Here is a 15,632-nt window from a genome sequence, read left to right as displayed (position 1 = left end):
TCAAAGTTGTCAATATTAATGTGTCTAAGCTTTCGCACTTGAATACGTTTGACAGTAGATCGTGGTTGTGACATACAAAGTGTGAATGTTATTGCTGCATGGTCTGATGGCATAGAATGAATAACTTTCACCTCTTTGACATACTGATCATCTTCTCGTACGATTACAAGATCCAAAATATGTCATTTGGAGTGTGTAGGCTGAGAGACTAACTATTGAAGTCCACTCAAATCCATTAGATCTATGAAGGTCTTGGCATCTGTGTTCGTCGAGTCATTTACATGTATGTTGAAATCGCCACTTGATACTAATGGGTCATCAGTAAGGTCGCAGATTCAAGGAATTTGGAATACTCTGTAAAGAAATGGCTAGCCGGAACTCCACGAGGGCTAACGGGAGGTCGATAGATGGCAAAGAGAGATACGGTATCTTTGTGAGTTGACCTAATGGTAACTTCTAAACATTCACATGTGTCAAAGGAATAAGTTTTGGCTTGACAATCGATGAGGGTGCGGAGAATCACACAGATTCCACCTCCTTTTTTCCCTTTACGGGGTAGCTAAAGAAACTTGAAGTCCTGTAGAGTATTTTGTATATCAGCAATGGGAGTACTGTCTCAGCTGTCACCGGTTGACCACGTCTCTGTGATGGCGAGGACATCAAGATTTTCAGTTATGACGAAGTCTGAGATCTCTTTGCTTGTTCATCATGGAGCGTGCATTCCATACTCCCACTCTAGTAGGAAGGTGTTTGAAGACCTTCTGATCGCCTTTGTGTGGAACTGATTTCAGTGACGATTGTGATTTTCAAACACACTGAGAGTTTTTTGGATGCTCCTATTGAGTCTGTATTGTCATTGTCGAACTACATCTTTTGAATTGAATGGAATTAAATTGATCTTTATTTCATTCATCATAAAAACATCATAACAAACATTAAATACAAAACATAGCGTACAATTTAAAGAGAAACATTTACAATAGAATACAACAACAAAAATATATATGAATGTGGAGACAGCTAGGAAAGCCAAGGCTTGTTTGGTGCTGCCACCAAAACGGTAATAAAGTATAATACAGTATTATATTGTTGTTTGAGAAGGTGATGTAAAAAAAGCAAAAGGAACAACAAAAAACAAAAACAAAAACAAAACAAAAACCAGACCGTGTACAGAATCAATCTTTATTTATTTTGTTGGATTAAAAATGATTTATATCTCCTTTTAAAAATGTTAATTGATGGACTAGATTTAATATCTTGTTCCTTCTTTGCTCACTTCCTTGTATTGCAGATATGCAGAGAATCTGTCTGCTGATGAGAACCTAGATTGTGTGCCTTATTACCTCATCACTCAAAACATCCGTAAACTGGTCCAGTTCTATTGCCACCGGGGTCAACTCAACGATGCCCTCCTGGTGGCGCAGGTGGCCAGTGAGGACCCGGTTACCATAGAAACAGGCCGAGGTGTTGTCAACGGGAGAGCAGCGGTGCATGAGGAGGGACAGAGAGTGAATGGATTGCAGGATGAGGAGGAAGGAGAGTCAAACAAGTGAGTGCAGCTGCTCAAGAAGAAAGGGCTCAGAGGTGTTCTAGAGTGATGATGGTTGTAGTGGTGGAGGTGGTGATGACGATGGTGATGGCAGTGATTTTTTTTTGATTTTTTTTTTTGTGAAAAAAATGATGGTAATTATGGTGGTGTTGTGGTATAGTAATAATGATAATCCATACATGCCAACATTTGAAAATCAGAAATCTGTACAAATTATGCTATTTAAAAAAAAAAGAGGAACAATCCTAACTCTCCTATTCAATACTACAGACAAATTTGTACAGGAAGAGGAACACCTGCATTAAAATGATAATTATCTTCTCCCAAAAAGAAGAATGTCCCTCTTTAATCTGAACAGTTGGCATGTATGATAATCTCAGTGATGATAGTAATGGTATTGGTGATATCAGTGGTGATATTGAGGTGATAGCGGCGGTGATAATGATGGTGATGGTGATTTAAACTGAAAGTGGTGATAATGCTTATGGTAATGTTAGTGATGAAGGTAATGGTTTTTGTAATAATGACAATGACGACAGTGGGTGTATTATTGAAGGTGGTTATACAAATAATGACAGTGATGAATCATAGGGTCAATATGTATGCTTCTTTTATACCTGAATTAATATATTTTACATGCTAATGGAGAGAAACCATAAAGTAGATCAAAACTTTTGATTCCAATGATTGAGAAATCATCATTTATATTCATTTAATTATGGAAGTACCATTCTTGAATTATGATTGGAATAAGGCTAATACAGTCAAACCTGTCTATAGCGACCGCCCAAGGGAAACACAAAAGTTGGTCTTTGTAAACAGGTGGTCTTTGTAGACAGGTTCCTTTAGTACATGTTTAAATGAGAAACCATTTTCAAGGAAAAATAATGTGGTCTTTGTAGACAGGTGGTCACTAAAGCAGGTTTGAATGTAGTTATAAAGTGCTGTTCTCCCTGAGGATACAAAGTGCTAAGTATCTACTGGTATACAATTTCCTTCATGTGGTATTTCTTTTTACCAATTTCCATTTTCCAGGTTACTCCTATCTGTAACAGAGCTGACGGCTAATAAGTTCTTTCATAACGGATCACCTGTATTAGCTGCATGCTGTCATCTTGCTGCAGGTCAAACAAGGGTAAGTAAGCAACTCAGGGAGGGAGGGAGGGAGGGAGGGAGGGAGGGAGGGAGGGAGGGAGGGAGGGAGGGAGGGAGGGAGGGAGGGAGGGAGGGAGGGAGGGAGGGAGGGAGGGAGGGAGGGAGGGAGGGAGGGAGGGAGGGAGGGAGGGAGGGAGGGAGGGAGGGAGGGAGGGAGGGAGGGAGGGAGGGAGGGGGAGGGAGGGGAGGAAGATGAAGGGGGAAGGGGAAGAAAGAGAGAGAGAGAGAGAGAGAGAGAGAGAGAGAGAGAGAGGGAGAGGGAGATTCAAGCAGAGGTCAAAAGAAAGGAATGAAATTGAGTGTTTCATGTGGAAAGAGAATTTATGATTCCTCATTCTTTCTTTCTTTCAGCTCGCCTTGTCCAAGTTAATCCGAGGTCATGAGTTAGAGCTGGTGATATCAATAGGAAAGTCACTGAAAGGAGAGAAGAATTCAAGTCTGGTTACCATGGCAATTGAGATGCTATCCAGAAGATGTGAAGGACAGGGAAACTGGTGAGTTTCAAACAGTGTACATTGTATTGCGTATTTTCACTCTATTCTTTTTACATGATTTTGAATGCTCTATTGCACAAGGTAGACATTTTTTGTTTAAAACCCTAAACGAGCAAGGCCATTTTGAAAATAGCCTATCTGGGAAGGGGATCTAGAATGATTTTGCTTCATCCCTTTGATCTGGATATATGACGAATTGTGAACAACATGAATGAGTATTTTATTATCCATGTGCCAATGGAATTTGAATCCATTATCTCAAAGTTTGCGTATACACCACTGTACAACAAGCCTGCATTTTGTACAATTCTTATCATGAGTCGGCATTTCAGCTTTGGCCACACATATGTAAAATGAACATCGTCTGGAGCCAGAAGGGCGTTAACCCATATACTTAAACATAGAGTTAACCCCCTTCTGGCTCTGAACACACATTATACTAGAATCACTTACCAGGGCCCCATTTCACAAAACTTGCCACCAGTGACAAATGACAGCTTTGTTTAATATAAGCTAGTGAAATCCTTGCTTCTGATTGGTTATCAGCAGATTTGTCACTGAGTTTTGTCGTTTGTCGTTGAAAAAAGACTTTGTGAAATGGGTCCCAGATCTCCACTTACCCTGTATCATGTGAGATGTTTTGAGTTTACCTTGCTAATTACCAGGGTACCATTTCTTGTTCTCAACAGGGATCTAGCGTACAATCTAATTGAAGACATACCTAGTAACCATGACCTGAAGGTCAAGCTATGTGCAAGGTGTATCGGTAGTGCTGCAGAGATCAACCACATACATGAAAAGGTAAAATATATACATGTACAAACCTTCAAATTTTAAATTTCATTCAAATTTTATTATAAAGACGGTCATTAAGTGATGCATGCAAATTGAATATGTGTTGCTCCCGATAACCTTTTAATGTCTTTCCGCCTTTCAGTGTCTTTATCATCATGACTCCTCTCTTCTTTTTCTGTATAATTTTCTTGCATTTTTTTTGCTTTCTAAGTGTATTATATTTCTCACATTATATTTAGCCATCATCATCTTGTCATCTCTCTTGTCTCTCACTCCTCATTTTTACTGGTGTTGCACAAAAAAGCTCTCTTTCTTCTTCTGTCTTTATTTTTTCCCTTCTAGATATGTTTTGCTTATTATGTTTCTTTGTATCCCCTCTCTGTGTGAGTGTCTCTCTCTGTCTCTCTCCCCCACTTTCTCTCCCCCTCTCTCGCTTTCTTTATTTCCCTGTATTTGTTATTTTGTACAGTACACTTAATATCGTCCTTGTTTTCACGAAGTGACTGTAGTGAGGAAAATCGTCACGCAAAGTGAATGCAATTTTTTTCACTACCGTCACTTCATGAAAACAGCGACGATATGTGTTTTTCCTTCATACATTGTAGCTAAAAACTATACAAGATAAAAGTACTTTTGATGTAAATATCCACCTTATGTGATGAATTTATTTTGCTGATCCCACAGGCGGGTTTCCCCCCTCTGGAAGACTGCAGAGAGAAGGCCCAGAGCATGGTAGATACAGGGAATGTGAGGGAGTGTGTTTGCTACTATTTACTATCCTCTACACCAGAAGTAGCAATGTCTGTGGGTCTGCCAGAAATCAGGAGTAAGTTTCCATTCGCCCTCCATCCATTTTTACATTGATTAATAATTGATACCAATAATAAATACTAATGCGAATATGAATCCGTCTTCAAAAGTGGAAAGATTTATAACATTCAATGTTAACCTCCTTTTGGGTTCAGATTAATTATGTTCTACTTTCACAATTGTTACTAAAACCTCTTGACCTTGAATTCTAGGGGATAAGTACTTTCCATTTCTTTGCATAAAGTTTGTTCGTTAGTGAGCAGCTGCTATCAAAGCTGTACTTTTGATAGAGTGATTTTAAGCACCTTGGTCATTTGACCTTACTAATATTACTAACTAATATTATTACATTTAAATCTGCTTTAGCGAATACTGTATAGAAAGACTACCTGTCTTTTAAACATAACATTTTTTGTTCCCCTTTAATATGGGTTCTCATCGAAACCTGTACTAAAAGAACCTGTCTATAAAGACCACTTTTCAGATATCCCTCGAGCCATCTTCTACACAGGTTTCACTGTATATTATTTTTATGCCTCCGTTACGAAGTAGCCGGAGGCATTATGTTTTCGGGTTGTCCGTCCGTCCGTACGTCCGTACGTACGTACGTACGTACGTCTGTACGTACGTACGTCCCGTTCTCGTGATCGCGTTATCTGAAGAACTGGTTGATGGATTCCTGCCAAACTTTGGTCATGTATGTATCTTGTAGAGCCGATGAACTGATTAGATTTTGGGGTTTCGAGGTCAAAGGTCAAAGGTCACAGGGCTCATTATGTATGCAAAACGAGCTCGTGATCGCGTTATCTGAAGAACTGGTTGATGGATTCCTGCCAAACTTTGGTCATGTATGTATCTTATAGAGCCGATGAACTGATTAGATTTTGGGGTCACGAGGTCAAAGGTCAAAGGTCACAGGGCTCATTATGTATGCAAAACGAGCTCGTGATCGCGTTATCTGAAGAACCATTTGATGGATTGCTGCCAAACTTAGGTCATGTATGTTACTTGCAAAGCCGAAAAACTGATTAGATTTTGAGGTCACGAGGTCAAAGGTCAAAGGCTACAGGGCTCATTATGTATGCAAAACGAGCTTGTGATCGCGTTATCTGAAGAACCGATTGATGGATTGCTGCCAAACTTAGGTCATGTATGTTACTTGCAGAGCCGATGAACTGATTAGATGTAGGGGTCACACGGTCAAAGGTCAAAGGCCACAAGGCACATTATGTATGCAAAAACAGCTCGTGATCGCGTTATCTCAAGAACCGATTGATGGATTCCTGCCAACTTAGGTCATGTATGTTTCTTGCAGAGCCAATGAACTGAGTAGATTCTTGGTTCATAAGGTCAAAGGTCATGGGCTCATTATGTATGCAAAAATAGCTTGTAATCACAATATTTTGAGAACCTGTTAATGGATTACAATTGAACTTGAATTCGAAAAATTTCTTCTGTTTTGGTTTGTAAAATTGCTCTATGACGGAGGCATCATTTTCGACTGCGCGCAGTCGAAGTTCCATCTAGTTATTTTTAATATTACATATTGTATATATTGGTACTATTTCAGTTTCAGCATTACAGGACCTTTATTTGTGTAGTTTTTAAGAGTGAAGTCTAATTTAATGAAGTACACACCATCTGTTTGGAGCCATAAGGGTGTTAACCCATGTACTTTAACACAGAGTTTAGCCCTTCTGGCTCTAAACAGACAATGTAAATGAGACACAGTGAGGCACATCTTTTTACATCATACATAATATTCAAGTGCTTTGTTTTATTGTTCTGTCCTATTGTTTTGTTACAGGTAAACTGAATCAATCTGACTGGGTAGTGGGTGATGTTTACGACCTTCTGCAGTTAATGGGTTGTATCAGAACAGACAGGATTATGATGCAGAGTGTGGCACAGTAAGTCCTTTTGCAAGTAATAAGATAAGTGATAAGAATACCCATCTCTTCCCTGGCAACTTCTAATCTATTACATTCTGATGTTTTCATTCCATGTTTGACAAGATTTTCAGAGGAAGATCTGCATATCATTCATTATATGTACATAGTTTGTATTGCTTTTGTCAAATCCTATCTGCTTTTGTCTTGTGTTTGTTGATAATTTTGTATCGGTCTAAATCTGTTTTTGTTTTTGACAATATTTTTACTCTTTGGTGCATTACATCAGGTACAGTTTTGGTACATACATGTATAGAAATTAACTTTTGTTTATTTTCAAACGACTTACTTTTTGGGTATTGTGTACTATTGCTCTTTAATGATCTTGTACCTTGTTTCTCCTGTTGTGTTTCAGGCAGCGATGTGAGCTGGTGATCCTTTCTTGCTATGTAGGAGCTCTAGTAGCCATAAGAAGAGGTTACCAGTCTATAGTAGCTCCGTTATTCAGTCTAGCCTGGAGGCTTATCAAGGAAGGTAGCTTTGGTGAAGAGCTCCCTCTAACAGACGCACTCGTCCAGGCAGAACTCGCGGCTTGGAATGCCGTATCTGGAAATAACAAAGGGTAGGAACAGTTTCTGTTTCCTTTCAGCTACTATAGGAACAGGGGAGTGTTTCACAAAGACTAAGATCGACTTTAAGTTGGACTTAACTATGGCAGGCCACTCATGTCACTGGTTGCTCTCACCATTTACTGGCATTGGTCTCTCAAGGGACGTACAAATCGTGGTCACAAATCCACAGAATTTACATTTTTTAATAGTTCATTTTTGAAGGAAAAAAGTGTTATCTAAAGATCATAATCGAGAGACCAATGGTGAGAGCAACTATTGGCATGATTGGCCTGCCATAGTTAAGTCCAACTTAAAGTTGATCTTAGTCTGTGTGAAACACCCCCCAGGTTTAATGAAGTAAATCTTTTTTTTGACATAATAAAATTGTTCTCCAAATGTTTTTTTGAGAAAGCTTTTCTACTATTATCAAAGGCTTGAAAGTCAGTTAACATCGTGTTGAAATATACAACGAGAACAATCACATTTTTGTGCACATCAAGACATGACTTTTGCAAATGATACCCATCTTACTTTGCTTCACATGTTGGGTTAAAAGTAAGTTTGGAAAAAAAGAGCATTGTGGTGGGTGAATCGGTCTTGTCAATGAATTTGTAGCATGATATGAAAGGCTTTTCCAGTAACTACAAGACATAAAAAGTGCCACTTATTTATGCAGATAAAAATACATTTTGTCAGTTTTTAGAGAATTACCATATGCCCATGTGTTATGTCAAACAGTCTCAACAAGAAATTTTTCTTCATCTTTTGGAAATGAGTTACATATTTGACATAAAGATTTATATGGCACAAGTAAAGATCCTTGTAATTTGTTTGATTAATTCCATTTTAGAGTAAATGTAAAGCTTCCGTAGTCACTAGATCTTGATGTTAGTGATTATTAGTATTTTCGCGGTAGAGGTTTACGGTACACCATGTGTAAAGTCCTAGAAGGACTAAGGAAAGTGGATAGAAAATAGAAGTGAAATAGAAAGGCGAGAAAGTGGAGGTTGGAAGGAAGAGTATCAGATGCTGTTGATGTGAAATCCTTCCTCACCATTCTACTTCCGACCAATCTTCAACCAACTCCACAACCAGCACGCCAACCACCAACACTTCACCAATCCATCCATCCGTCAGCCCGGACGCCACCTGCAACCACCCAACCACTCCTACTCAAACAAGCACTACACGTTCTCAACTAGCCACTTCACCCACACAAGCACCGCCCACGCCCACACCTCGCTACAACCTACGCCACCAAGCTACTCACCTGATCCCACCGAGACCTGCCCGCCGAAACCGCCGACCAACACACACAGAGCGACACCACTAATAGCCGTCCTCACCGCCGATCGATACACCCACTCAACAGCCGACACACCGCCCGCTACTCCGCCGACACCAACCACACGACGTCCGCATAGCCGCCGCCCACTCGTTTCCCGCCAATTCACGCAACCGAGCGCCACCACCGACAGCTGCCTGCCAATCCGCCGAGCCCGCCGGCCCAGTGCTTTCCCCCAAGTCCGCACTCACGCCATTATAAGGACCGCCGCACGCCTAGCGAACACTCACTCCTGAAGACGGACAGTCAACCTGTCCGAAACGTCGAGTCTACTCTCCTGCTCCTGCTCTGCAACTCTACTCAACTCTCCAACTCAATCCAGTCTTCTACTCAAACCTCTCATCCTATCTACAACTTTCTGGTTTACAGTCCTTTTCAGGACTATACTCACTTCCGAAAGATATTATTATTATTATTTATTCGGCAAAGGAAAACATTACATATCAGTGTACACAATACAAAATAAGACATAATTATCAACCATTGGAACGCCAGGGACAGAAAAAGTTAACTAAATTACTGTGGCATAAAGCCTCCTGTCCCAATTCCAATGGATGATTTACATAAAACAGAAATAAGAAGTTTAGCCTTGGGTTACCTTCAAAGTTGAAAAGTAATTAGGGCCTATTAAACAATTATAAGTGATGTAATTAAATGCAAGATGCGGTATCATTATTTCAGATACATTATATAATAGTAATCAATTACAAACAAATGTATAGGCTAATTAACATTTGACACATTGAATAAGTGTAGGAGATGTTGCTGTATAGGGCAACATATTAAAATATAAAATAGCATATTAAATAGCATATTATAACCGTATCTCCCCTGACAGCAAGGAATAGAAGATACTATAGAAAATGAAAGGAAACTAAAAGAGACAAAGGGGGAGAGAGAGAGAGAGAGAGAGAGCAAAGAGAGAGGGAAAAGTAAAGCAAACAGAGAGGAGAGAAGTACATATTTATCAGTGATACATTTTCTTGAAATCAAAATTACAGTGTATATTTAGGCCTGTACCATAACAGGATTCGACTTGACCACACAATCCCAATATATATATATCCCATTCAAGGTTACAAATATTCATAACACTGACCTATACCAAAAGATAAAATTCCAATGAAATATATATAACCCATTAAAGATACAGGTTACAAATATCTATAATACTGACCTATACCCATGATACCGGAAGAACAGTTCCATAACAAAAGAACATCGTTATTTTGCAATTATAAACACGTGCGTGTTAACAATATAATAAGCGGGGGAAATATTAAGGAGGAAAAGAAGCAAGAAGAGGCGGAAGCAGTAGAATTTAGTATTCAGTTTAATATAAAACCACTCAACCGCATATTATGCTCCAGCCTCCTCTCCCCTCTTATCCTTTCAATTATTTAAATCCCACACTGGCGGAGGTGACACCCAAGCGCAGCAAGCCAGGTCGACAAGGAAGTCTCGACCACCCCCGTGCGCAAGGACTCGGGGAGTTCGTCCCAGTAACGAGGAAATGCGTTAATTGCAGAGCCGTGCATCCGTTGAGTCCACGCCCGGAGATGAACGAACCTCACCTCATCAGTTCGACGAGCATTCACTAATATGGCACGCCCGACAGTGCCGCATTCAATAACACGGAACAAAGATTTAACAACATAAGAGATCAAGCAATATTTTCGGCGGGATTCAAGGGATTGCCAATTCAGAAGTTGGAGCCTATTCTCGTAAGACATTTGTTGGCGTCTTTGCCTAAGGGCAACTCTAGTAGCTCGACGTTGTATCGTTTCAATTTTATTCGAAAGTAATTTTGTGTGTAAATGCCAAACTGGTTGTCCATATTCAAGTATGGGTATAACAAGAGACTTAAAAATAGAAAAGATGGTGTGAGGAGCCAGTGACCTGGTGACTGATAAAACAAAGCCCAACATACGATTTGCTTTGCGGGTGATATATTCTACGTGGTTGTGCCATGTTAGTTTATTGTTCAGCATTATGCCGAGATATCTAAACTCTGTTACTGATTGAAGTAGGGTATTGTTAAGAGTATAATTTGGGATACCGGGCTGTCTGGAACACGTGATGCGCATTACTTTCGTCTTTTTTTCGTTAATGCGCATTTTATTAATTATACACCATTCATTGAGTTTGTCCAGGTCATTTTGGAGAATGTGCATATCTTGAACATTTGAGATGGGTCTATAGACTAATGTATCATCTGCAAAAAGTACACATGGCGATATGGTTTGGGTTAAAATGTCATCAATGAATAAATTAAATAGGGTGGGGCCCAACACACTCCCCTGGGGCACACCTGATAAAACAGGAAACCAAGATGATAGTGCACCTCTGTGAATAACTCTTTGCTCCCTATTACACAAAAAAGACCTTATCCATTGCCATAATAATCCTGAAATAAAATATCTTGAATTAAGTTTTTGCAATAATACATCATGAGGCATTAAATCGAAAGCCTTTTGGAAATCGAGAAAAATCGCATCAATCTTTGGAGGGGATGGTACATCTAAGACACGTAGCCAACGGTTTGTAACGTTTAGCAATTGAGTGACGCACGATTTACCTTTAACAAAGCCATGTTAATTAGGGTTGAGTAAACAATATTCTGTTGTATGGTGTTGGATTTCGTTCGTTATTACTTTTTCAATGATTTTACACACTACGGATGTCAGTGCAATCGGTCTATAATTACTAGGTAAGGAGCTATCACCAGCTTTATGTATCGGGGAAACATTGGCCTGTTTCCAAGACATTGGCAATTGACCAAGAGACAAAGAAATATTAAATAACTTGCATAAAACGGGTGAAATTGGAACAGAACACATTTTCAAGAGGTTTGGGGTTATGTTATCCAGACCAGGTGATTTATCATTACGCAGGTTTCGTATCACCTTAGAGACATCACATGTAGAAATATTGACATTCTGTAAATATGGTACGAATGCACTGTGTTCCGACCTGGGTTCGGGAATATCATTACAAGTACTATTTGGAGTGAACATGGTACTTAAATAATTGGCAAACACCTGTGCGATCTTGCTCGGTTCATGTTCGGGTAATCCATTGTTGTCAATTGAAAGGGGAGCACGGTTTTTCCTCTTACTACGAACAAATGCAAAAAACCTTTTCCTATTATCGTCACTATCTGATAACAATTCATTCAAATACGAATAATACGACTTGTTTATCAATACTTTCACTTGGTTACGAAGTTCCCTATACGCCTGCCAACTATCGTTGGTATTCAACTGTTTCGATATCTTAAACATTCTATTTTTCTTACTGATCATTTTCTTAATGTCAAGTGTTATCCAGGGGCTTAAACGGTTATTGCGGCTTTTTTTGCGGGGAATACAATCACGAACCGCTGCATCAAAAATATCCATAAAACCATCCCAAGAATTATCAATATTATCAGTATCCATAAATAAATCCCAAGGAGCATAATACAGTATGTTATTGAAATGTTCTGTGTCAGCCTTGTTATATTGTAGATAGTCACGCAAAATTTGTTTTGGCGGAGACATCTTTTTCAACTTGACCTTAAAACAGATCGCATGGTGGTCGCTCGTTACTGGATTTGCTTGAGTGCACACATCCAAAACCAAATGCGGGCGATTAGTAAATAGAAGATCTATTATTGTCCCTGTGTGAGGATTGTCGGGTGATCGCCGGGTGACGTCATCGACCATCTGAGAGAGATCCATTGATGACGTAATGCGCTCAAGATGCTGGACGATTGGAAGTTGCTGATGGGCCCAGTTGACATTGAAGTCTCCCGTAAGGATGATGCCATGGTAGTCTGCTGATGCAACCTGTAGATCATCAACGGCCGTCTGGAGGTGATCCCAAAAATCGGCTGGGGCGTTGGGCGGTCGGTATAGAATACAGAGAAGCCACTTGACATGAAAACGTGACGCAATATCAACACATAACATCTCTATGTCATCCTTCTCCAAATCTGCCCTTCGCTTCGGAGAAAGCTCTGGTATAATGGCAGCCAAAACTCCCCCACCCCTTCCGCTGGGTCGATCTCGCCGAAAGATTTGGTATTATTATTATCCGTCGAAACCTGCGTTTACGGTGTCTTGCTGTGTTAACCATGTTTCTGTGACGTTTATTATATCGTATGATGTTGACTGTAGAAAAGATTCGACTTCCTCCATCTTATTTCGAAGACTTCTCGCATTAAAAGTGATACCAGAAACTTGTTTCAAAGTTTGTCTGTTGTGTGTTTCATGATTGGAGGGACCTGGGTGTGGTTGAATGTCGCCATGAGACAATATGTGGATATTGAAGGTTGCAGAGGAGTTGCTATAGTAACGGATGGGACAGTGTAGGTAATGAGTCCGGTGATGAGTGCGACGTGCTGAATGTAATGAAACTGGATTTGAGTGTAAGTTTCCTGCAGCAAAGACAAGTAAGAGCAAGCATAGCGGCACCATGGTGACCAACATAGTTGGTAGTCTGTCGTTCATTATTATGCAAATGTCCCAGGTGTGTATACTGGAGCGATATGTTCGTACAGAATTCTACGGTAATGTACGTTGAATGTATGTATGTAGATCTCTAAAGTTGTATGTAGACGAAATCGAGCACAGAAGACACAGAAAACGTCAAAAAATCACACGAAATTCAGTAAAAACTCACATGTATTTGAGAACAATCCAGTCTAAAGATGAAAAGTGAGGTGTTCACCGAAGATAAATAGTAAGACACAACAGGAACCGCATAAAAATCATGAAAATAACCGGAGCTCTCTCTCTCTCCCAACATCAAACATCAAAACGATCCAAAACGAGGCGTCTGAAGCAATCCTACGTCTATCTATCCTTAGTCCTTCTAGGACTTTACACATGGTGTACCGCAAACCTCTACCGCGATTATTCATACCACCATGCAAACCTTCAAACATCAACCTATTAGTATTTTCTTCTCATGTTTATTTGCCTGTACTTGAAACTGTTGGGGGAAAAAAATTACAAATATAATCACCGGCCCCTTCACATTCATAAGTCGACCTTATACAATCATATTACATTTCAGGCATTTTAATATACCCCCCTACAAAAAAAAATTGATTACTAGTAAATAAATAAATTTTCAAAGTGTGATTCCACCTCTAACATGGGTTTTTCTATATTTCTTTGCATTTTTGTACATGTTGTTCTAATGAGACAGCCCTGAGCAGCCCAAGTGTGCCCCTCCTACTCCACTTCAAGAAGACATCTACCATAACCTGATAAGACGGGGAGAATCCTTGACCTTTGACCTTGAAGCAGGTCATGACTTTGTGACGGGTTCTCACCTTCCTAGTCATTCTGATGTTCATCATTCTCTGCTGACTGCTAATAGGATACAGGTCAGTAGAAACAAATTTTAAATCCCCTCTGCACTACTTAGAGCTACTTGCGCCCTCTATATAGTAGAGCCGATTTGATGAGATAACCACCTGTCAGTGACCATGCAGGGAGGTCTGATCCCTCCTGGCCAAACTAGTACAAAAAGATTTGGTTAAACATGATTTAAAACAGGTCGTATTAATCTGCCAAGTTATATTCTTGAAGAAATTTTTTTCTATTCTTGTGTCTGTTTTTAGGTGGTAGTCTCTGCACCTAAAACTCTTGACTTTATGTCATCTTGTTACTTTGAATGTTAACTATTAAATTTTCCTTAAAATGATCCAAAGTTTGTAAAGATAAAACCAAATTATTCCCTAGTTTCTTGTAGTAGACACTACATAACCATACCACAGGACTTTTGATTTAGTTCAGGAAGATTGAAAATGCGATCAGATTTTCAGGGTATCACTGTCAGTCATTTTAGTCCAAGAGGAGTCCCTAGTTAAACAAATATTTACATGGGTATGCTTAACTTGTACAAGTGTAGAACTATGAGCCAACTTGAACCAAGTGCTCTACTAAAAGTAAAGTGTAATGATCTGATTTAATTATAATTTTAATTATTCTATATGTTATGGGTTTTTGCAAATATATATATTGTTGTAGAAATTATTGGTTTTTGCAAAGATATATATTGTTGTAGAAATTATTGTTTTTTTCTTCTACATGTCTACAGGGTCCCACATTCTTCCTGGATGACGGCAAGTCTGTGATCTCACTGAACAGCGCCCTCATGTGGGCTAAAGTGTGCATGTTCTCACCCATAGGGTCAGGGACACCTATTAATCCGTTCTGATGGGGATACAACTACAAAGCAGATCTAATCTCCCTGTATCTGCACCACACTCACACTCCTATGGCTTTAGGATGATGTACAACTCAGAGATTGGAGGTCAAAGGTCACATTCATGATTACAGTTCATTCACCTCATGTTTTGATTTACATATACTGTTGTGTGTGAATAAGGCCGCTTCAATAGCGAAATGCAGTGGCACGAAAAGGTGTCCAGAATGCAAAATTTAATTCAATTCAATTCAAATTTATTTCCACTCAAACAGTAGAACACAAACACAAAAACAATTGACAATACACAATAAATGTAAGCACAGAAGTAAAAAAAATTACTTCTAATTCACAAACGTCACCAACTATGTTTACTTTTACTTTTCGTGCCACTATGTTTCACTATTAAAGCTACCTAAGAGAGTTGCGGTGCTGCTCATACTCAGTGATGTAAATGGATAGTTTGTTTGGAATGGCTAGTTGATGAATGGTTTGTGCATGGGCACGTCTACTGCTACGTGTATGGCGGGGAAAAGGAGATGGAATCTTGTATCAAAATTTGAATGAAGCATCTGCAAAACTTGTCTTGTGCAAAAATCTTTCATATCCTACAAACAGGGTACAATCTTTCAAACATTCCTCTATTCAATGTGTTACAAATTCAGGAGAATTATGTATTTCAAGTCTAAGTACAAATATGACGAAATCTCTCATGTGATTTTGTGAATAACATTATTATGTTTACCCTGACGCCTTACAGGGGCAAGAAACATTTTTATGCCT

At 39.3% G+C, this 15,632-nt stretch overlaps 1 protein-coding gene across 1 annotated transcript in view; it reads left to right on the top strand.

Annotated features, from left to right (window-relative positions):
• The window catches only part of LOC755377 (WD repeat-containing protein 17), a 64,841-nt gene extending 49,714 nt beyond the window's left edge, over nucleotides 1-15,127 (top strand). The window contains exons 17-25 of the mRNA XM_030981187.1: nucleotides 1,292-1,549; nucleotides 2,585-2,684; nucleotides 3,056-3,198; nucleotides 3,888-3,999; nucleotides 4,678-4,819; nucleotides 6,611-6,713; nucleotides 7,108-7,314; nucleotides 13,845-14,025; nucleotides 14,742-15,127. Coding sequence (XP_030837047.1) covers nucleotides 1,292-1,549; nucleotides 2,585-2,684; nucleotides 3,056-3,198; nucleotides 3,888-3,999; nucleotides 4,678-4,819; nucleotides 6,611-6,713; nucleotides 7,108-7,314; nucleotides 13,845-14,025; nucleotides 14,742-14,861 — 1,366 coding nt within the window. The 3' untranslated portion in view covers nucleotides 14,862-15,127. The remainder of the gene's footprint in view (nucleotides 1-1,291; nucleotides 1,550-2,584; nucleotides 2,685-3,055; nucleotides 3,199-3,887; nucleotides 4,000-4,677; nucleotides 4,820-6,610; nucleotides 6,714-7,107; nucleotides 7,315-13,844; nucleotides 14,026-14,741) is intronic.
• Nucleotides 15,128-15,632: the final 505 nt, after the last annotated feature.

This window comes from Strongylocentrotus purpuratus, unplaced genomic scaffold (assembly GCF_000002235.5).
Source record: "Strongylocentrotus purpuratus isolate Spur 01 unplaced genomic scaffold, Spur_5.0 spur5_scaffold_11, whole genome shotgun sequence".
Classification (NCBI taxonomy): Eukaryota; Metazoa; Echinodermata; class Echinoidea; order Camarodonta; family Strongylocentrotidae; genus Strongylocentrotus; species Strongylocentrotus purpuratus.
The sequence above is the reverse complement of the archived record's forward strand: the minus strand, read 5'-3'. Positions and strand labels throughout refer to the sequence as shown.